General features: G+C 40.2%; 1 protein-coding gene across 1 annotated transcript in view; it reads right to left on the bottom strand.

Moving 5' to 3' along the window:
- Positions 1 to 17,150, bottom strand: part of plcl5 (phospholipase C like 5) — an 83,740-nt gene extending 66,590 nt beyond the window's left edge. Inside the window, exon 1 of the mRNA XM_028599340.1 lies at positions 16,368 to 17,150. Coding sequence (XP_028455141.1) covers positions 16,368 to 16,670 — 303 coding nt within the window. The 5' untranslated portion in view covers positions 16,671 to 17,150. The remainder of the gene's footprint in view (positions 1 to 16,367) is intronic.
- Positions 17,151 to 24,456: the final 7,306 nt, after the last annotated feature.

Below are 24,456 nucleotides of genomic sequence, written 5' to 3'. Positions count from 1 at the left end.
GAGTTTTATCAATCTCAGCATGAGGTGTCTGTGAATACAGTGTGAATACTAATTACCTGAGGTGATGGAGACGACTGCAATGAATTAGATGTGTCTGCTCTGTTTTTCTCACTGACTGCAGTTCCCCATTTTCTATCTGCTCCTTGCCATATACTAATTCTCCTGTCATTTCAGATCCTACCTGCAGAACCCTACCTGCTTTTTTGGATTCCTGTCCCTTTCCCTGATCCTACCTAAATATGTCTGCCTTCCATTCTTTGCCTGTCTGACACTTTTTTTTGGCCACGAGTAAAAATTTACTTTTACCCGCCTGGTTTCTGGGTCGTGCATTTGGGTGCAAACCTGGTAATACTAAGCAGTTACAGATTCAGCAGTTTCCTGGAATACTGCCTACGTTTCTCAGAAGCTGAACTTTAGTTGATAACAACAGTTGTGATCTTAGCTCATCTGCAGTCACACCCCGAAAACACACACTCCGAAACTGAGAACAATAAATGTTATCAGATAAACATTAAGTGGGTCTTCTATTCTCAAAATGGATTCTTAGAATATGACTGATTATCAAAGATGAGGGTGTTCTATTTGCCTTTAGTAGGCAGGCATGGACTACTTTTCTTACTTTGTGCAGTTATCTGCCCATAATGCAGTCAATGAGTCAAACTCTTTGTCATATGGGGAACAAGTTGCAACGCACAATTCAATTCTTAATTTGATGTCTTCTTTGATTCCCGTGCACTGAAAATAAACATGTTATTTAAGAGAAAGTTATGACATAAACCTGCAGTTATTTTTGCATGTGTATTTATACTCCGTGTCAGCTGAGAGAAGGGGACTTCTGCTGATTTGGTTTAAAAATGATTGTGGATATTTATTCTGCATGTTGGGTAAACAATTAGGGTAAAGCACGTGATTTGAATAAAACTGTGAAAACTAAATTAAAGAAAAGAGAAGAGAAATTTGGCCAAGAAATAAGATTCCTAAAAGCGCAAGCAGACAGTAAACCGCCACTCGGTGCCTTCATCAGTGAGTCTTTCAAACATTAAAATAAGAAAAACAAAAAAGAAAAGGAAATAAAACTTATATTGCACTGCAGCTTTGATGTCAAATATATGGTATTATTATTTTTGCACATTTGTTAACAGATCATTGGTTTGCTGATTCAAACTCAACTAGGCCTAATTGACAGAATATTAATCAGCAACTATTTTAATAATCTATTAATTGTTTTGAGTTGTTTTTTCAGTCACAAATGTCAAATATTGTCTACTTCCAGCTCCTGAAAAGAATGATTTCCTGTCTTTACTTGTCTTTGTAGTAAATTAAATATTTGGGGGTTTTTAACAGTTGGTACAAAGAAGCAATTAGACAACATCATCTTGGAACTTGCGATGGGCAATTTATTGATTAATTGAGAAAATAATCAACACAATAATCCATAAGAAAAATAATCGTGAGTTGCAAACTCAACACAGATTCATATGACTAAACACATTGTGTAACTATGTGGTGCTGTTACTCAATCAAAAAAGTAAAATACACAACAATGGGTTATGTTTTTATAATAATTAAGAATAATAATAGATAAACTGATTAATTGTTTCAGCACTAGTTTATCTAACTATAAACCAAAGACCACTTACCATTGGATGAGTGGCACTGCACTAGTACATTCAATTGAGCAAACACACACACACAGAGTTCTAAACGTTCCCTATGACTGAGAACCTCAATCTGCTGGACACACACACCTATAGTTTTGTTTATTTCTGACAAACCAGTTATTAACTTCATTTTAAAACTCTAGCTCACCCAGTAAGAGCGTGCGCCCCATATAGGCGCAAGCCTTTGCAGCAGCCCGGGTTCTAATCCAACCTGCGGCCCTTTGCTGCGTGTCATCCCCCATATCTCTCCCGCCTTTCCTGTCTATCCACTGTCACTCTGAAATAAAGAGGAAAAAGCCCCCAAAAAATAATCTTTTAAAATGATGCCTTACAACTGCCAAACAACAGACACATTGGTGAGTCTCTCAAGGCAAATGGGGTCGGCCCAGTCCTCACAAAAGCAGCATTTTTCTGTTTAAAACAACTTGGGAGAAAGCTGCCTTTGTCTTTTCAAACCTCTCGTCGATGGAGACACAAGGCCTACACTATACTGAGGTTAAATGAGGACAGGAAGGCAGGAAGAGCACCCTTGTGGCTTTACTGAAGCATGTAATAATTATGAAAACATGCTAAATGTATGGCTTCGCACCTTGACTCTCTCCCTTCATCTGTGTCTCACTTCCCCATCTCTCTCTGTATCCTCCTGCTTCGTGACTGGGCTGTTGGGAGAAGACTGCAGTCTTCACTGTTCAGGATTACTGCCAACTGAAGGTGCTTATGGCCTATAGCTGTGGAACAGACAGTGCCCTCTCAGTTCTTCTATTTCTCTGCCTGTTCATACTTCTCACCATCTCTGACTGACTCCCCTCCTCCTCCTCCCTTTTCTTTTCTCTCCATTAATGAGCAGCATTCAACAGAGCAGTCTGGCCATTGATCTGTGTGCTATTTCCTCACTGCTGTTAGCATGGGGCTTTTAACATCCAACAAAGTGTTACCTTTGCACAGAGAGCACAAGCTGTTCCCTGTCTTTCCAGTCTTTATGTTATGCTAAGCTAACCAACTGCAAGCAGTAGCTTCATATTTAGCGCACAGACATGAAAGTGGTATCAATCTTCTCATTTAACTTGTAGCAGGAAGTCAAATACCCCTTCATTTTCCAAAATATCGAACTAATCCTTTACAGATATACTTAATTTCTCTTATTTACTTTTGTTCTTTGAAAAATACTTTAAAGTGTTCTTATCCGCTAAAGTGATTCAGAATAACCAATTAATTAGTTGTTTGTGAATATAATGTATGGTTGTAGCCCCTTTTTACTGTAAATTGTAGTGAACAGCGTCTTCTTGCAACAGGAGACACAACAATGATCTTCTCTTTTTAAAAGATCTGGCTACATTCCAATCTTTCAAAACCAAAAGTATGATCTTTATTCATAAACACCCAGATGCCAACCATGCAGTTGATGATTTTATTATTTAAACAAAATCTAACTATAATCACTATAAATGTTTCAGCTTTAAGAACAGTTGTATCTTTTGTTAGGATCAATGCTGAGCTCTCAATTAGTTAGATTGAGATTGAGTTTATTTTTGGCCAATGCTGTGAGCCACCCACACCTCTCAGCACCCGTCAACCCGCTGACAATCAGAGCTATAAACTGACCTTAATTCTCTCTGATTACCAAACTGACTTCCCTGTTGCATGAGTGTCTGACCTTTTCACACAATCATACAATCATGTACTCAAAGTTACACTCGCTCATGATTGGAAAGCCATTCCTCCAAAAACACACACACACACACACACACACACACACACACACACACACACACACACACACACACACACACACACACACACACACACACACACACACACACACACACACACACACACACACACACACACACACACACACACACACACACACACACACACACACACACACACACACACGGATATCCAATACCGACCAGCTCTCCTCCTCCTCCTCCTCTACACCTCTGTTTCCATCTAAAAAAAGGCCCAAGACAACGAGTGCTCCTCACACACATTGTCAAGACTGTTGACAAATGGGTCACCCTGTGCTGAGAATTTGTACCCATTTACTCTGACTGGCCTGCTCTGTTCAGTCCTAATTGGAATCTGACATTATGCAATAGCAATAAGGTGCCCACATAAAAAGGACTCCTTGGCACTAGGAACTTATTACAGGGCCATGCTGGTAATTTGGCATGTGTTTGCCCATTAACTACTAATTGCATGTACTTTCATTCAGTTTTTAGATTAATTTGTTTCCAGGCAGTCATTAGTTTTCTTTCATTGCACTACTTTATGAATATCTAGAATGATTAAGTGATGTTTTCAAATGTAAAAGTCACATTTTTTGTATGTACAAGCAGTTACAAACATGGATGGTTTAAAAAAAAAAAAAAAAAAACTTCTCTATGGATGCATTCAAGTACTTGAGGAAAAAATCCTACATTTCAAGACTTCAAGGCTGCAAAAACAGCAACATTTTAATTGTAAGGACCAACCAAACCCTGATAATCCTATTTACAACATCCATTTGTTTATTGTTGATCATAACGGGATGATTTTCAGACAACATGGCTTATGATTTTTTTTTTTTCAGGAATGTCAAAGCTTATGATTTTTTTTTTTTCCCAGGAATGTCAAAGGTCAAAAAGGAGTTTTCTGCTTACAACTACCACACAATGACAAAAACATGGAGTCAACATGTTCCATGGAATGGATTCAAGTCTATGAACACAAAATGCAACTAATGTAGCTCAGCGTAAATTCTTTCAGGAAGACCTAACACTTAACACTTAATCACTGCTCTCTTTCTAAATGGAATCAGCTGTTGGAGGCGTTCACCTTCCTGTTAAACCAAACAGAATCGGCCACGAATTCCAAGGGCCAATCACAGCATCACAACCCTGCTTTAAATCTGTTTCTCTCCCTGCTGCTGTCAGCTGTCATTGGCAAAGCGTGCAACCCTCCATCTCCCCTTCCACCTCCAGTCATCGTCACCCAATGGCACCCTTGGTCTTCCTCCTGCTGGACGCTCCGTCGACTCTTTCAGTCTGGTCTTCGGGCTCCTTCGCCGCCACCTTCGGGGGGATTGTCTTGGCTTCCTTACCCCTTTAAAAATAATTTTATAACGATGGAGTCTAAGCTCCAAAGACTGTACATTGTATTATGCTTATGTACAATAAACCTTTGCATATCTGCAAACAAGTCTCTCCTGATTGAAATGGCTGTCTGGATAGGAAATTCATCTTACAGTATGCTATCAAAAATGGTTGGCAGTGTAGTTAAGGCTCAAATATGGAAATGTTGATCGTTTCTTTGGGAGGAATATGAGAGGGGTAGGCCACAGGGATTCTACTGTTCGGTTTGTTGCTGCATGTTCTGCGACTTTTATCGACCCTTTCCTGATTCATTTTTTCGCTAGCTGTGAGGGAAAAAAGGTGTTTGCTCCTCGCTGTGAGGCTCAGCTGGAGTTGCTGCTGCTGCAGCAGCAGCTGTAGAAGCAGAAATAACAAAAGGTGGTGGAAATAATATTCATTCCAGTATAGCATTGAACCAGTGTCAATTGTCGCACCGTGCTGCACTTTTGCAAACATGATGGTTGCAGCGGCATTGGCAGGTTGTGGTTAAGTCCTACAGTTTTTTGTTTTTAATTCTAACTTTACTTTGATTTGATGCACAGTAACTTGTTTTTGTTTTTTTTAGTGACGTGTACCCACACTTTCCACACCCTTTAACATTGCTCTTTAAAAGATACAATGTAAATATTATAAGCATAAATATCCTTGATTATTATACAAAAAACTGCATCTAAAACGCTAATTTTCTTTTATGAACTATACTACTTCGTTTTTATCAACAAAACCAACATCAATGAACTCACTCTCTGTAATCATGGCCCTCTTATTTTCCCAGCTCCGGGGGAGAACTCACTGCGCAGTATCACATTTCACACTGTAACGTCCGGATTCATCTCTCTCAAGGTCCCTACTTGCAATGCAAAGAACTCCCATAAAATCCCTCATTCTTAAGTCACAGCAAAGCCCAGGCCACTCCCCCAAACTGTATACTTTTAGAGAAAACATAAATATACAAACTGATACACAGAATATTCAGCGGCTGAGGTCTTGTGGACCAGAGGGCACAGAACAGATAGAAAGCTGGGATTGCATGAGAGCATCTAAGCCTTCGATCCCCAAACTCATATTTTATATATTTTCAAGGATGACTGAAGGCGGCCTCTGTCAGTAACTGCCACACACAGTACGGTATTGCAAATATACATAAACCATCTAGACACAAGTACTGTACAGAACAGTTGAACACACACACAGACATACTGTGGAGCTTTGCTTCGCTGAGCTGAAAACACACTAGTAGAATGTGAAAATAAGTGATTTAGTGAAGCCCTGAAGATAGGTAAATAATGTATTCTGTTTAAGCCGCAGAGAAACAAACTGACGCTGCAAAGGAAACGCTTGCTCTGTGTGTGTGTGTGTGTGTGTGTGTGTGTGTGTGTGTGTGTGTGTGTGTGTTTCGAGCATCACCGGAATGTTTGAGTGACATGCCCGTGCTTGCACTGTAACCTGCAGAATGACACCCGGGGGCAACTTATACTCGGTCACAGGCAGCATGAATAAGGAAACGAAGAGACAGATGGCCTCAGTAACATCTGTACAAGATTTGGGATGAACAGAATATGAAAAGTAATGTCTCCTGTGTTAGAGGAAAGTCTAATGTGAGAGATTTAAGGGAAAATTTAGTTCCATCTCATGTTCAGCTTGTGTAGGTGTTTGCACTTTAAGGATAAATCAATAAAGGCACATGCAATTTATTTTAATGTGTGGGGGCAGCCACCGCAGCTACCGGTAAATTCTAGAAACATTAAACAAAACACCATATGCATGAATGGAAGAGCTTAACCTTGATCTTGCCCTCTTTTACTTTTATTTTCTAGACAAATTCTGACCACATGGTAAGGTTGACTTCCAACAACACAAAATGCCAAAAAGGGTCAATCATTGAATCAAACAAAACAATTAAATTGTACATCACATCCGCCTTCCAATCACATACACACTCAGCTCCTGTGCTTAAAGCCCAAAATGTCCTCATCTTGTGCCATCTGTGACAGGGCAAAGAGAAAAATGGCACCATCTGTGAATCCCTGGCAAGGTCTGTGTACTAGTGGCTATCATCAACCACAGTGGTAAAAAAAGAAATCAGAATATAACAAGCCTGTCTATACACACTGGCCCATGTTGTTCATAAACATCACTATAAAGGCCAAAAGCTAGAACATGTTATAGAATACTCCCCGGTAGGCCTGCACGATAAATAGTTATAAAATCGCGATTCACTCCTGTTCACGATCTAATATATATATATATATATATAAATATATAAATAAATAAATAAAGCGAAAGGGGAGCGAGAGGAGGAATGACATGCAGCAAATATATATAAATAAATAAATAAAGCGAAAGGGGAGCGAGAGGAGGAATGACATGCAGCAAAGGGCCACAGGGCGAAGTCGAACCTGCAACCACTGCGTCGAGGAGTAAACCTGCTCTACCAGGTGAGCTACCCAGGCTCCCTTTCATACTGTTTTTAACAGGCGAAAGATTTCGAAGAGTTGTTTCCAGTATAATGCATAGTGCACCTTGCATCAGGTTTTTCCACGTACTTTTCCACAACACTGCTTTGGCCCAGAAGATAAAATAGGCAACACACAATGACAATGCTAACATACTAATCTGTTGGAGTTATAATGTATGTAAAAAAAAAACTATTGACTTTAAAGGAAATAGTTTTCATGAGGCAAAGAGGCTTGTTTTCTCAGCTTGTTATTGTTTGATTTGATTTTTTTAAATATTTTTTTAATATAACTGCTGATAAAATACCTGGATTTTGGAAGCAAAACAATGCATAAAGTCTGAAGAATCCGTTTTTGATGTGCAACCGATACATTTCAGTCAGTACCAAAATAGTATTGAGGTTTGACACCCAGCACTGTTACCTACACTGTGAACTGATCATAAGATAATCTCATCATGTCTATCTACCATGCATTGACAACACAGCAGGCTGCTCTGCTTTTTAGACCGCAAAAGAAAACAAAAAGCACTTTGTGTTGTTTTCCGATTTCAGAATCCGTGAATATGAGATCAAGCCCACGATTGTAAAGTCTATAAATAAGCGGAGGTCCGTGGTTGGCTGGGTCTTGACATGGTACAGGTTAGACAGAACAAAAAGAGTTGAAGAACGCAATAAAAAAAGAAAACCAAAGTGGAGCGGAGCAGACAGAACCCAGGAACAACCCTGGCACCCCAGCTGACAAAGGAGAAAAGAAATATAGAAACTAGACAGCATAAGAAAGCCAGAGGGTTTTTTTCTTCAGCAGCTCCACAAGAGAAGTCTCCGCTCAAATCTTTAATAGTTCAAACCTCCAAACACAAGCTTACACTCTTGCATGACCACTGTATTAGACCTGTGGTGAAACTACCAAAAAGTGCAGCAGTATGTACTTTCAGTTAAAGTAGAGATAACTGGGGCTAGCAATCAATATTTGTGATTTATTTTACTGCAAGAGAACTTTTGCTGTTCATGATTAGGTTTGAAACACACTGATGATGGCCACCGGTGTGTCTACACATATACATGCATGTGTCAAAAAAGCTGTAAGGCAGCTTGGCTTGTATATGACTCGGACTATGTACAGACAGATACAGTATACTGTAACACCTAATAATATCAATGATGTCTTAACATCTCACTCGCTCTGGTATGCCTTAATGCAGATCCACCCACAAGGTCATATGGTCAAGTTGAGTCATTTCCTTCCTCCTGCAATTCCCTAGTCTTATTGTTTTCTCTCAGGAAGCAGATCTGAATTTCTTCTGTCACGAGGAATTTTCTTCCGTTTAATTTAGAAAAGCTGTGCAAGAATGCTGCAACATTCACCGTTAAGATTTACCACGGTCACTTCCAATATCAGAGTGACAGTGACTAAAAATGATCACAATGAGTTCTGATCTCAGGCACAGAGACGGTTGCAGCAGACCACCCTGGGCAGCGGCAGGAGGAAGAGGAAGAACAGAAGAATGAAATGGTGCGGACATGAAGAGAGTGTGCTCCATCCAGCAGGCCTAACCTAACAGATTGACTGTCTGAGTAAATAAAGCAAGCCTGATTAGGACTTGGCGCTGGTCTTACATGTTGCCATCCCTTTCTGCTGTTTTTAATTAAATTGTGTAAGGAAAGACAGCCGAAGAAACAGAGCAAACTCCATCTCCTGTGTTTCCTTCACATCAGTGGGATTACCTGGAAAAAGCCTTGGATTCACACTTAAGTCTGCAATATAACAGGCTGTGAAACCTGAGGCACAGGCGTTATATGTTGTGACAGAATTGCTTTCAAATGGCAATGTTAAAAAATTAACACGCAACCTTTTTATTTTGGTGAACTGTTTTGACGATTGCAAACTGTGTCATCATCCTTAGTCACACAGCACTCTTCTGAGTGTGCTGTTACATACCCTTCCAGTCTTACTGCACATTAACAAAAAGAAAAAAATGCCACATGTTCTACAGGCAGAAAAAACATGTCAGAGCAAAGGCAAGTGCAGCATCTCTCACAAACATGTTGTCCTATTCATCCATCAGACCACTGTTCCTTCAGATGAACCTGGGAAAGATCCGGCCTGACAAATCTGAATATTACTCATCCTTACTTATGTCCTTGAAATGACAACAGCAATCCTGGGAGAGCCAATACCCTTCTGGTATCATCTCCTGATCAAACCAATGTCCTGCCCAGAGATTTACATTAAAAAGAAAATACATTAAAACTTCAGCGCCCTGCCCCCCATGTGGTGTCATCACTGTCGCACATGTCTGGCATGGATCATCAATATAAGGAATCACCCCTGCACACACCCTGGACTGGACCCTGCACACACCCTGGAAATCAAGCTTCAAAAACTCAGATATAGACCCTCTCTATCATGTCTCCCATAACTACTCAGACTATGACTGATCTATTTGATATTTCCCTGCTTTGGATCTGCTCTGATCTGATACTTTAATAACAGCGATGCAGCTTCAAGTGATAAGACATTTTGGAGAGACAAGAGAAACTTACTAGGTCCATGAGATAACCTTGAAGTAACAAGCCAAACACAAACATAAAACATACATAAATCACAGTTCCCCTTTCTTTTTTAAAATTCACTCAACTGATATGTTAATCCCTCTTGTTCTAGTAATGTATTTGGGGCTTTTGAGCTCAGTGTTTTGTGGGTGACTGACCTTGTTCCCTGTTTGATGCTAAACTGTGGATTCAGATACAAAGAGGCCTATTTGAGATGTTTGTATTTTGCACATTGCTTCGGGAGAAGCAGCCAAAAGAGCAAGCGATGATTCAGCAGCCAGACGTCACCACTTCACATCTTTTGCTGCCTCCTTTTCAATGCAGTGCAGATCTCGGTTTTCCAAAAATATCTAAGCGTTTAATTTGCGTGTGCTGCTGCAGGAGACATGGGAATTACTTTAAAATCCTTAAAAGATATCTGCATTTTATTCTAACTTTCTGGATCTGGACCTATATTCCATTACTTTGAATTACATTTTTTGGAGGGAGCGCTTAATCTACATATAGCCTGTGATATGAGCAGTGAAGCGTGGATACACTCTTCGTTCCAATTCTCATCATCATCATCATCATCATCATCATCATCATCATCACCATCTCAGATGATCCCACTAAATGTGATCAGTGTTATAAATTCAGGCTCGCACTGAGGTGTCCTCAGTCGTCAAGAGGATTAGCCAAATCTCACACTAGCTTAACAAAAGCCAGGAGTGGAGGCAGCCTGACCACAGGATTCATCAGGGGTCAGAAATGTAAGACACTGTGCTCCTGTCTGACAGATCACGTACAGCTATTTCTATACAGGCTTCACGTTAACTTTTGAAATGTCACAACGAAAAACATTTAATTACTTGTGTTTCTTTCACCAGGAGGCTTTCTGAAAATATAATATGTAGCTAAATACAAAAGGTCAAAAATCAATTACTATTGTGCATTGCTTCTAACTGTCAGATGGCACTACTGACATTATGAGACAATTCAAATGTACTAAGAGTTTCTTCTTTCTAGAATTGCTAATCAATTTGTTGCTGCTGCCTAAAGATAAAAACAAAGGCATGCACTTGGAATTGTTGAATAAGATTAATAAATGAATCACCATACCATCACACCTGCCTTAAACATACAAAACATCAATATGCAGGAGAGTGCCTAAAGGTTGCAGTGGACGAATATTTTAGAACAACTACTGAACAATTTATCAAGTTGATCTTGCCGAGCAGACATCATTCGATCATTAACAAAAACATGTATGCTCTTTAACAAAATAATTTCCAACTTAAGTGAGTTGTAGGGCTTCTGGGGATATTGAGGAAATAACACAATTATTTGGTTACAAATACCAGTTTTTGAGACGTCTGGGTAAGCCCAAGCTCAATCTACATTCCAACTCAAACAACATCCTGTGCAGAAGAAGTGGGCACTCCCTTTCTATTTGCATAAGTCTATGTCAGTACGTAAACAAATGTATGCTACAGCAGCTCCATTTACACACTTGTTTTGCACGTGAAGCAATAACTGACAATTTGCTGGAAAGTGCAAAATAACCGAGAAAGCCATATCCGTGGAAGCCTTAACCAATTTCCATCCCAGTTAATGTCACAATACACATTTGGAACACAGTGACCAATTCTTTTCACAGGGTCTCTTAATACCCAAAGAGTCAATGCCTTAATGCCAGAGTAATTCTTCTCATCACATAGGCTACAAGTTCCCCTGAGGGGACAGATATTTTCAATATGATAATGTAGCCTGTCACAGTGAAAACATTCTCCAGATTCGAGGAACATTCAGATAAAATGACCTAGCGACCATCCCGGATATCAATCTTGGTGAACCCCTGTAGAATGAATTTAAAAAATAAAAGACCATCCATCCATCAACCTTGGGCAGATATGAGAAGCACTCATGCTTGCATGGCCAACTTTAAGACTGGGACACTACAGGTCCTCTGTTGAGTATCTGGCACAATGTGTGTAGGAGTTGCTATCCGGGCAAGAGGTGGTCAAACACATTACTGAACTGCTTTTTCTATTTAAATGGTCAGTGAGAGGGGAAGGATGACTTTGATATTGGGAGCAGCATTTCAGTGCCTATGGTTATTTGACATCACTTTTTGTGCCCCTTGAGGAAGGTTTGGAGATGTAAGGGTACCAAAATTACACCTCAAGGTTTTTAACGCAGGAATTTTCTGTTCTTTAAAAGACATGAACATGGTTTTCTCAATATCCCCTGAAACTGAAGATTCCAACTGTAGTTGACCTAAATAGAAATGAGTTGAATCTCTTCTTTTTTAGACTGATTAAAAATCAAAGTATCACCTCCTCCTCTCAGATGTTCTCAATTTTCATTCATTCAGAGAAGCTTTTACTCTGTCGACAGGACTGACCGATCCATAAGCCAATCATGCATGTCCCTTATTGAGCATGCCAGTACACTCTTTAACGGACGAGGGGCACGCTGGGTCATATTGGCTCAAATCTATTATATGAGGTCATGAAAGAGATGAATTGATATCCTGCCACTCATGGAGGCAGAGTGTGGACATGGATGGGAGAGAGGACCTTACTTACACAAGACAGACTGATAACCATGTGATCCTTATTGATCGTAATTCCCGATTAAATGTGTTACATCATTGATGTCTTTCCTTCTTTTTATGTTTTAACCCAACCATGAACTTTTTTTTTTTTTTTTTTTGCAGATCTCTGAAAATAAATATTTGACCTTTAATTTGCTGTTGAGGTTAAGGACTCGACAGAGAGCAGGGAAGAGGGGGGTACAAGTGAATGAAGAAGAAAGGAAAGATATGGCAAATGCTTGGGAGAGATGCCATGATAATAAAATGTAATAGTGTCGTCCTTAAATTCTTCATAAAATCCTTCCCTAGTTGTGCTGGCTGTCAGTTCCCTCCACCCAGCAGCCAGGCTGGAGCTGGCCTTGCAGCTGTCCACAGTCCAGCATTACATAACAAGGCTTCATCACAAACCCCCCTTTAGCCACTTTGCAGCCTCTCCACCATGACACTGTCACCCTGCTGAGGAAACGGCGAGAGGACAAAGTTGCATGCCCACTTAAGGGACAGACACACAAACTCCTCTCTTCTAAGATTTGCTGGTTAAGGGGTCAAGTTAATAAGGTAATGCAGTGTGGTAATTGCTCATTTGCATCCCTATTCCCATGGACCCGTGGCCCCTTTACCTTTTATACTTCCACTGAAACCCACACACACACACACACAGCAAAGTGCTGCTCAAGTGTGGGTGGCTGTGCTGAATAGGGATATCACGAGCATCGGTACCAACTCGGTACCAATATTCTGAAAACGTGACAGAACTCATTTTTCTACAGTAACCCCCTCAAATGTTTAAATAAAAGGAATTCATGTTTAAGTATTATTATTGTTTTTTTTTTTATGCTTTTTTATGTTTTATGCTTCTGTGTCAACTCCACGCCATAACTACGCCGTCTCTCCTACGGCGTCGTGACCCTTTCAGAGTTCTGCGTCGGGGTTGCTTTTCATCACGGTGCATTTCACCACCATAACGCTAGGGGTTGATAAGTCTGAGGTTATTTGCGAGGTGTCAGCCAGCCAGTTTATATTATGTTAACAAGCAAACTTTAGCACAACTGCCCACAAAGTACTGCTTGCTGGCGAAGTGCTAATTTCAAAACATTACTGACATATAGACACTTCACAAACGGATAACCCCGTCATTGTAACCAAAATATGTCTAAGTTGATTTGCAAAGCTTATGTCAGTGAACTAGCATGTTGCTACTCCCCACAGTAGGGTGCTTGAAACACAGACTATCAAAACACAGGACGAGTTGACCAATCACAGTCCTTGCGGTCTGCTTCGCCTCGACGCAAAATTACACATTTTTGGAGGTTTACGTCGAGTTACTTTGGCATCAAGTATCGTGTACTTTTGTTGGTAACGGTATAGGCTACTAGATTGTGACATTCCTAGTGCTGAAGCTATATATGAACCAAGTCTACAGAATGGCTGACCTAGTTTCCCAATATGCTCTGCTCACAGAGTGCAAATCATTTCTTGACTATAATGTGCAACACATCTTTTTAGAGGTGCTCAGGCAAATCAAACCCTACTTGGACACACCTGCTAAACATGAGAAAGTATCAAATGGTTCAGGCTCTGTGTACAGTTTCCCTGCATCAGTTCAGTCAGCTGATCAGTCTTTGACATTAGAAGAAGAAGAGCCTTTGATATGTCAGTGCACTTCCCAGAAAGTATAATGATCAGTAAATGCAACCTTAGAGATTCACTCAAGTCAAGTGACAAGAGTCCACCAACATTTAATGGCATGCAAGACAATGACACTGAAATACCTACAGTATGCTGATTCTTCTGAATTTCTAAAACACAGATAGTTTCCTTCCTGCGCAGTCAGATCATGGTTTTATTATGGAAACTACATATCGACAGCCTCAGGTGCAGTTAATGGGTCTGGGCATCGCCACTAGGGTTGGATATCGAAACGCGGTGCCAACAGGGCACCGGTTCCGATGTTGTTGTTTTTTTCCAGAAGCATCGCTGCACGGGACGCTAAGTTACCGTTAGCTAGTAGCTGGATTAAACACAATGGTGACAATGCTGACAGCTTACGTTAAGCAGTGTAAAGTGTGACTGTATTTCCCTGTAGAGGATTCCAACACCGAGACGTAACAGTCTGAATGCAGCTGCAGACTCACAGTTCACTTGAAACTCGCAAACCTTGTGGTGCATTTTAAGTTATTGTAAAATACCCTTTTCCCCATCTGGTGCTTGTTTTTGTCATTTACCAGCAAGTCATTGTTATAAGTTATTGTTATTACATTATTAATCAAATCATTTAATTTTGATCATATGGCCTTAGCAATAAACAAGCCGTTCTTTAATGTCGCCAACTGTCGTTTTGTGCCCCTTTATATCCATTATATATATATATATATATATATATATATATATATATATATATATATATATATATATATATATATATATATATATATCGGTTCAGGCACCGTTTAGGCACTGGCACCATTTTAAAAGTATTGTTTTAGCACCAGAATCGGGAAAAAAACAAACGATACCCAACCCTAATCGCCACTGATGTACTCATTTTTAGAGCTGTCCCTGGTTATTTTTTGGAGACAGTACATGAGAATGTACTTTACTTTATCACACTACGCTATTCAGCAGGATCACTATCTAACATCATATGAACAAGATATTCAGAGAATCAGTCTTTGAAGGCTTTTTATCCATCACATTCATACAGCACAATCCCCTCCAGCTTTCCTGTCATGTTTTGCTCATGAGCTTCACAGAGGTGGACTGATTGTTTCTGGAGGAAGACTAGGGATTTAAGGCTTTCGAGACGTGATATGTTTTTTTACGAAGAACAAACGTTTTCGTTGTAAATACCAATAAATGATCAGGATGAAAACAGCAAAGAACTGTACCTTTATTTAGATTAAATTGTGTTGACATACATGTAAAATAAAAAAAATGGAAATATGGAACAAACAAGAATTAGCCAGTTTTCTGGTGTCAGTTGCTAAGCAAACTAGGTTTTATATGACAGAATGCAACTCTCCAGTGTGACCCACCTACGCAATACTTGTATCTCTACCAAGGACCCCATGTCCAAGTCTGACATGCTGACGGCTTGCGCTTTGTTTTGTAAAAACAATGCATTCTTGTGCACTTAAAAGCACAAAATGGGGTAATATTATATAAATCATACGAGGAAACTTGCCATATTGCCTATGTCAGTGTGTGGAAGATCGGTTAATTAACCTCCAGTAATGGGAGCACTAATTAGGGCCGGGAAACCATTAAAAATATTAACATCACACTATCCATTACTGAAAGAGCTATATGGAAAGAGATGGCCCACAAATCAGGTTTATATTAGGCAAAAGTTTCAAAGCACACCAAATTCTGTGCTCCATCTGTTTTCGCCAAACCCTGCTATTACTCCTACAAAAATGAACCCTGGGTGTACTTCAACTCTACTGAAAACGTATTCTTGTAAAAGGCCTACATTTTAACCTTATACCTTTAATATGAAACCTGCATGTTTGAGGAGTTAATGACCTAGCTATGTAAAAAATATCTGTTTTTATTAAGATGAGTATCACAGCTGATCTCATCTTAAAGTGTCTGTTTATTTCATCAGTGTGTTTAACATACAACATGCAGGGACATCCACTAAGTAGGACTTAAAACAGCATAGCCTAAGTGAAGATTTAAGCATTTCTTATTCTTCATGAGTGTATCACATTTCTGCTTCAGGGACATACAGTCTAATTCGGGGTAATCCCATAATGCAGTCTCTCGTTGTGTATAAACTTCTACAGAGAGATGCACAAATATCTATACCCGGAGTACCCGGAACTCTTAAGAACCACTGGAAGTGTCTGGACCACAGTTTAGGTAGGCTAACTGGGCTTATTTATGCCTGAGCCTTTTATTGCTTTGTTAAGCTCTAATGTGCCACATGCCACTTACCAAATTCCCCTTGTGTCACCTTGACAATCGTTGAAAAGAATTAAGTGTTTTAATCAACCAACCTTCATGATGCCGCAAGGTATGTTTCCAGCTCCCTGACTTCTCTCGGCGGAATTATCACGGCTGCCACTCCCGGTCCTTGGACTGCCGTGCTCCCTGTACCGTCCATTGGTGTAAACTCCTTCGGCCCCGTAGCCCTGGGCAGCGGCCGACACCTCCAAGTACGCCCGGGTACTGGTCAGAGTCAGCGCGGCCGCACCGCCGGTGATTCCCGCTGTATTGGTCGCGCCCCGGGCTGGCGGGGCGCCGATGATAGGATCCAGAACATGTCCCGACACAACATCTGAAGCGTGTACCCCTGCCATGACCCGTTACAGCAATGCCCTTCCCTGTTCAGTGTAAAAACAGCCCATCTCAAAGCACGGTGGACTTGCTGTCCAGGGCGGCTCGTCTTCTTCTCTGGATCACTAGTGCTGGTACATCATCGGACGCACCGTAGCGTCTGAAGCCGGATGGTCGGAGCCGTCCTGGTTCAGATAATGAGCAGACGGCGTACCCCCGCACGCGACCTCCTCCGATTAGCTTTCTGGAGGCGTGTGCTCAAAAGCCCTGGGAATACTGATTTATATGCTGAGGGTTTGCTGCTGCCGTTTATGTTTACAGCTTGCACTTTCGTCTCATTGTCCTCAGAAATCTGTTTCGCTCACTTCGTCCGCTTCTTTGGACTCTCCGCTGTGCGCACCGCCTCGCGTCCTGCTCACTTTCGCAGTGCTTGCGAACAAGAGAGCTTCCCCTTTCACATGCATCCGCGGGACAAATTCAAGACTGCGAGAGCGCAATCGCAATGAGCCCCAAAACGCGTGCACACATAAGCACGTGCGTGTACAATTAAACCCAGCATCTCTCGCGCGCAATCACAGTATTCTTCAGACGTGCGCGCGCACTATCTCCCCAGTATTACGCAGACTATATTGGCCAAACATTCGAAAATGCCTCACACTTGCACATGTCACACACTCAAACACTAGGCTCTATAGTTTTAATATAGACACAAATATCATTTGATGTGAAGAACCCCATATAGCTTGTCACTCACTCACAAACTTACTCTACACAAATCAGCAGGCTCTCCATAAGAGGGAGCTATAGGGAGCTTCACTCTTTAAAAATCAGTGAAAACTGGATTTATTATACAACTATCTGTTTGTATACCACATTTCCAGCAATGTTTCATTTTTCTCTTCAATTTGTTTTGGTGGAAGCATTTTCTAAACTGTACTCATCTCACGAGGAGCCGATTTACTAAACTACAGTGTCCTCTTGGAAAAGGAAACAACCACTTGGGTGTTCAGTGTCCAGAGCCAACTGTTGAATCAATAAACAACACATACGTACATACTTTTTTTTTTTATTTCATCTGGACCTATATTTTTCCTTTTCACAAATAAAATCATGTTAGGACCATCCCTCTCCGAAATCATCAGGAGGACAATTCGCTTCAGGGAAAACGTGATACTCTCCGGTTAACAAACGTCTTTAATTTTATAGGTTTAAATTGTTCAATATACAACCTTAAAGAACAACAACCCAATTACCCCAAACAACAGCTATATGAAGAAAAGAAAATTTAGTTGTAATAGTCAGCTGTTATTTTCCTTGGACTGCAACATGCAGGTCCATAATTGCAGGTCTGAAACTGCTGGTGCTGCAGCTCTGCCACTAGATGATCCTGGCTGAGCCAATAGATTATATTAAGCCCAATATTTCCAGTCTATGTTTGTCCTGCCGACGACAGTCTCGGTAACTTTCTGAAAACCACTGCATCTCTTCAACTCTCTGTTCGATTGTTGCCCCACATGCACATGGGCGTCCAAGCTGTCTCTCTCTCTCTTTTCTCCTTGCCCTCCCTTTTCCCTCAGGCCTCTCTGTGCTTGACCAGATGTTTTTATCTGGATCTTCGTCCTCCAGGAGATTCCGGATGTGGGAGATTCTGCTCTAGAGATTGTAAAGCCTTTTAGGTAAAATTGTGATTCATGATATTGGGCTGTATAAATAAAATTGACTTGACTTGAGCATGGCTTCAGATACGTTACATCAATGACATAGTGTGTCCTTGTATTGTAATGCAGGGAAGTACAGAGAAAAGATTGACCACATGTTTCTTGTCATTTAACTGCTATTGTAGCTTCAACGATGGAAATCCTGCTCACAATATTAAATACTGTTTTATCTTATCAAACGTGCTAAGATGCATCAAAGATGCAAGGATGCTCTTCCTCCACCCAACCTCCCCTTTTCTCAGATATCGATTTAAAGACAATCAGCAGGAGGAAACAACAGAGTGAAGACTGTTAATATTAGTCCCTGCCTCTGAGGCCAGGCCAAAATGAACTACAACAATGGTGTAACATTCAACGTCAGGCCAACTCAGACAAGACATGGCCAGTAAACTGGGATAATGCAACCCCATTTATAACCCACTGAGGAGGCAAATCAAATCACAGCCAATTTGTATGAAAGGAGTCATGTGCAGCATAGAGCGTAAGCGCAGCGTCTGTTTATAATTGTCAAATATGCCCAGACTAATGAGAGCCACAGCAAAGTATTTACATCAAGGACACATTTGATTCTATATTGGGATTGTTATCCTTCATGCAAATTCTGCAAACAATAGAGACATTCTTTTTTTCTGGTAAATAACAACACCCACATGACACACAGCAGATTAATGTATATGGTATGTAATCATCAGATGTGTTTTGTCAGAGGGCGAGTTAGGTTAAGGGGTCTTATTCAAGGAATATTTTCACAGACCTTGGTGGTGATAAGTGGCTTAATCTGCAGCCAAAACACAGCCTCTCGCAGCTAGCATTCAGTGATTGAGAATGACTTACAGAAATGCGAATACTGTTGGAGCCCAGCTACTTCTCAAGGACAGGTAGGACAGTGAGAAGGAGAAGTAAATGAAATCTGTGAATATATGATGTGACAGAGGGAAACAAGGATGAAGGAATGGAATGCTTGCCGGTAGACAGAGACAGTTAATGGGGGCTGGAGAGATCTCATGCCCCCTTCTCTTCCTCACTCACTGTAACTACCCTCCATCCCCTCCTTTCCCTTGTGATCTCTCAGGGTCATGTATTATGCATTCTCAGGAATAATTTAGCAAAACTTTTGCTTTTAAAAGCCTCCCCGCCAGGCCCAGCTGTCTCACTTTAATGTGAAAAGTCTGACGGCCAGTCTCTAAACTTAAACATCAGCTTCACGTGGATTTAAACCAAGGGGTAGGGCAAGCTGTGACCACATTCAGCCTTGTGAAAGGGGTCCTTTCATTGATCCACCTACAAATACTGTATGTTCATCACACTGTAAAGCATTGCATTACTCAGTGAAAACATCAGGGCCTGATGAATGAGCAGATCAGGAATGATGGATAGAGCGAAACATACTTGTAGTTCATGTTAGGTTAAAAAGAGCTTAAATAAAACAGCAATTGAGAGAGAAAGTGAAATACAGGGTAGGCTGTATCAGCACTCTTGAACACTGAAATGGCAATGTCAATCTAAAAAAACACCCTTGTTGTTTTCCATTGAGGTTTGCTAGAGTTTCCTGTGGCAGGATGTAAGCCATGGCTATGTAGAGTTAGGCACCACTCCCTCTTTCTGCAGTAGCTGTCAGGTTCAGACCAATGGATCTCCATCACCATACCTGCAGGCCTCTAAATGGCCCCCAACAGAAGCCAGGCCATCTTATTGATGACAGCTGGCTAGTGATCAATTCTCCTAATCCCAGGTGGCTACCAGGGAAAAGAAGCAAGGGTCACCCGGTCAAATGTTGAGGATTTATTACCACACAAGATTTTTGTAGAAAGCCATATGTTTGCCAATTTATAGTTACCTTTTGCTAACTTCAGAGGAAGATAGTACCCTCTGTAGTAGAAGTAAATAAATGGCAAAATGTGACCAGAAAACACTGTTGCGCTCGCTCGCTCAGGGACAGACCTCACTTTGCAGCTGTCCAGTCAAAAATCAGTCAGAGATTTTGTGGTCCTGGTACTGTGCTGACACTTGATCCTTGATCACCCTCATGCCTGGCCCACAATCCCTCAACCTAACACTTCACTTCAACACACAAATCCACCAGATTTATCATGGTCCTGGTACTCCCGCATGAGCCAATCCACTGGGCACCTACCCACAATGGGCCAACACAGGCATGTTTTTTGAGGTAATGATACAAAAATTAAACCACATGAACAATAATCTACTTCTCACAGAAACATGCTTAGTATGTGAATAGTACATTTGAACGATGATTCCTGTAGAGGAAGTTCCTGCGAGGAGAGGGTGTGTCTTTCTCAGCTTTGCCACCACACTTCCTGTGTCTGCCCATGTGATCATCAGCCCAGCAAGAACCTTGCATACAATCTTTTCCACATAGGCTTTTTATTTAATGTATATGTATATATATTTTTTCTTTTTTTTTTACAGTTTACTTTAAAGGCAAAATTAATGATCCAAACAAAAGATAGGATTCTGTTATTGAAATCAAATGACAGGCCTTTTATATGATACAAGGAGTATCACCTTGCAAACATTTCATGATGATGTAGAAGATTTGTTCACATCATGTGTAGAAAAACAGGCCTATATATTGAATCATGTGTGTTTTTAAAGACACAAAATGCTGTTTTTACATAAATCAACTTTGTCAATTTTATATGTGACTAGATCCCAATTTACAGTATATGGTCAATCAGTAATTGATTAAACTCCACTCCCTGTAAGCTCTATTAACAGAAGCTTTTAAATTCTCGCTGATTTAACACTTAATCAGGAGAATAAGCCATGCAAAGATAAAGGCTGAGACTGAGTGTACTGAAGCAGGTCAAAGGCCAGTGTGCAGATTTCATGTGGAGAAGTGAAAATGTAGGACAACTTGTGGAAAGCCATGTTCTGTAAGTATATAATGCTAATGCTAAAAAAATGGTTACACCTGCCAATTGTCTATTTTCTGAATGTTTTATTCACTTTTTTATACCATAGTATAGGTATACCTTATAAAAACGTACTGTATATTTGAACTTGTTTAAGCTTTTTGCGATTTCACCACATAGCTTAAAGTATATCCTCAGTGAGTAAAGGGATCCCCTACTGATCCATTTTACTTTACTGACACCTGGTGGTGACAAGGCTTAGATGAGCTAGAATAAAGAACCAAATACCCAGTATGTGCTTCTTTTTAGTAATACCTGCTGGAGAGATCATCTTTTCAGCTAGTTAACTAGTTAGAATATTGTGAATACTGCAAACGTCAAATGGCAGATGACATATTTTTCATACTGGGCTGGCCATATCTATATGTCTGCTGGAGTTATTCTACAGCTTGGAGGAATATGTCCACATCTCACAAATTGAATGTCAAAGGTTTCAGTTGCCCAACCATAAAACAATATTTAAAGACATTTATATAGACTTACAGCATTACATGTATTACTACTTACTATAATACAATTAGATACAATTTAGGCCCAAAACTAAGGACAGCCAGTGAGCCTTGCAGGGCATTTCATTGATATCTGGAGTGATCCTTAAATTACTTAATTTAAATTTGACCCAAAAAACTATCAAGGCATATGTGAGAGCAGCTACCTGACTGTGATTGACAAACCAAGACTATGAAAAATAGGACACACACCTTACTGAAATTGATATGAACATCATTGAGTCAGCATTAACACAACGAACAACAATTTCTATTTTTAATGAGGACAAAAAAAAGCAATACAATTCTAAAAACACCTTCCAGCTGCTGCCATCACAAAGCTCTGTGTTACCAAGAGGAGAAGATGGAGAGAAGTCCTCTTCTGTGCTTTGCTCAAGTGTGCCTCAACAGTGCCCAGGAGGTGAAATGGCACTTCTCCAGCTACCAGTCCATACTCCATACTCCGTACAGTGGTGCATGCTGGACTTGACTGGCAATCCTCTGGTTCCCAAGCCCAGTCCCTACAGACTGAGCAACTGTGGATCAGCCAACTTATATCCAAAGACAAATAAATGTACATCAAACATTGTACATCTATAACAAATCTAAAAGTAAACTTAGATTAACTGGGGCACTATGAGGGTCCAAAATCTGAGAAATACATTATCTAAAAGACTTATAGACCAAAGATGAGAAGGAACAACATGGCATATATATATATATATATATATATAATTTCCTATGAAGTATTTATGATCATGCATTATGGTATTCTATTTATCATAATAGAATATGGTTAAAAATGTACGTGCAAACCATTTGTCATCCTTTTTTAATTTGAAATGCTTTACATGGCTCGTACAGGTTATGCCAATAAGGCAAATTTGAATTTGAATTAATATTGTCATAATTATACAGACACTGATAAATTCACTCTATAAAGCAAATCATTTTAAGACCCACTGCTGCAGGAAACATTTCCTATGAACCTAATATCACGGTAGGTGCAAACCACTACCTGTGTTTAAAAGCCCTTGAGATGGATGCAGGTTTGGTATCCAAGCAACAACCCCTTTGCACTGGATTACAATCACTGATTTGTGCACAATTTAAGCCTGTGACATGTATAGCAACCTGTGGATATTGTATATCGGGACATAATCAACCGTGATAATTTATTTTTTTCTCTACAGAAAGCAGCCAATGAATTTATAAAGGCATAACCTGATAATGAAGATCACTTAAGCAATAACTGGTCAAACTTTATTGAATTCCATGCAAATTAGATTTTCTTATCACCTTTCCCAGATATGACACCAGGTAGGGAATAAACATTTTAGCTTCATCTCAAATACACACATAGAAAAATCTGTTATTTTTCTTATATCCACCAGATGGCAGAAGTGTATGGAGGACTAAAAGTGCCACAATTAAATAAATAAACACACCATTAAATAATTACTTAAATGTGTCATTAATTAATTAAAATTAGAATTAAATACATAAATGTGTTACTAAATGTGTCATTAATTAATTCAAATACCGATTCATTTTATGTAAAATACGTATATAATTATTTGTCACAATTAAATAAATAAATACACCATTAAATAATTACTAAAATGTGTCATTAATTAATTAAAATTAGAATTAAATACATTATTGTGTAATTAAATGTGTCATTAATTAATTCAAATACCGATTCATTTTATGTAAAATACATATATAATTATTTCACTATTTACATTTACATTTCATGATCCTGCGTTGCAGTGCTTCATGAATTACTTAAAACTGTCAAACTGACCCATCAAAAGTTGGTAGGCGGAACCTAACGCCTGATTGGTTACCCTGTGCATCAAGCCAAGATAAATCAATTCCAGATAATGGATTGATGCAGAGCTACTGAACACATTCCAATACACTGGGTGGCGCTATTCACCTCTACGTTGGTTTAGATACTCGGTTAAACAGAACTTTCATTGCAACGGCTAAAAAGCAAGGAGAAGACTCGGTCCTGCTAGCCCCAATGTTGAGAAGCCGTGTGAGGTGCAGGACAAAATGTCTAAAAGTTGCCCGGAGCTGCTAAGAGAAGCAGCGAATTTGATTGAGGAAGCTCTGAGCAGAAATCCAACGGCTCCCGCGGCACCGGTGGCTACGGCGGCTCCGGCAGCTCAGTCACCGCAGATACCGGCCGCTCAATCACGTACACCTGTCCAAGGTAAGCTAAGTAATTTCATGTTAGCTAGGTGTGCTACTAATTAATGATTCGGGACACACGTGTAGGTTAAATTAGATCGACTCGAACATGTATTTGTATGCGGTATTATGATGCTTCGTGCGTGACACGTTTATTGTTAATGGGGGAGCATAAAACTAGTTCGCTAATCGGCTAAATGGTGTTAGCTGGCTTGAGCATCCCAAGATAGAAGTACAGGCTGTTTTAGCTGACTGGTGACCATTGAGCTGTGACGTTTTTCTGTGTTGCAGCGGAGGTAGCAAGGCTCTTTGCGCCATATAACATTGGAGCCAGAAGGAATATGACAAGACGACCAGCACAAGTCCAAGTTAGCCGAAGAAGCTACACACACACTGTCTGTTGTTTGGCTGACCACAATGCGGATAAAATTCCAAGCGCTGTTTAAAGCTGAACTTCTTACTTCAGGA

Source organism: Perca flavescens, chromosome 15, assembly GCF_004354835.1.
Source record: "Perca flavescens isolate YP-PL-M2 chromosome 15, PFLA_1.0, whole genome shotgun sequence".
NCBI lineage: Eukaryota > Metazoa > Chordata > Actinopteri > Perciformes > Percidae > Perca > Perca flavescens.
This window is presented reverse-complemented; position numbering and strand designations above follow the sequence as displayed.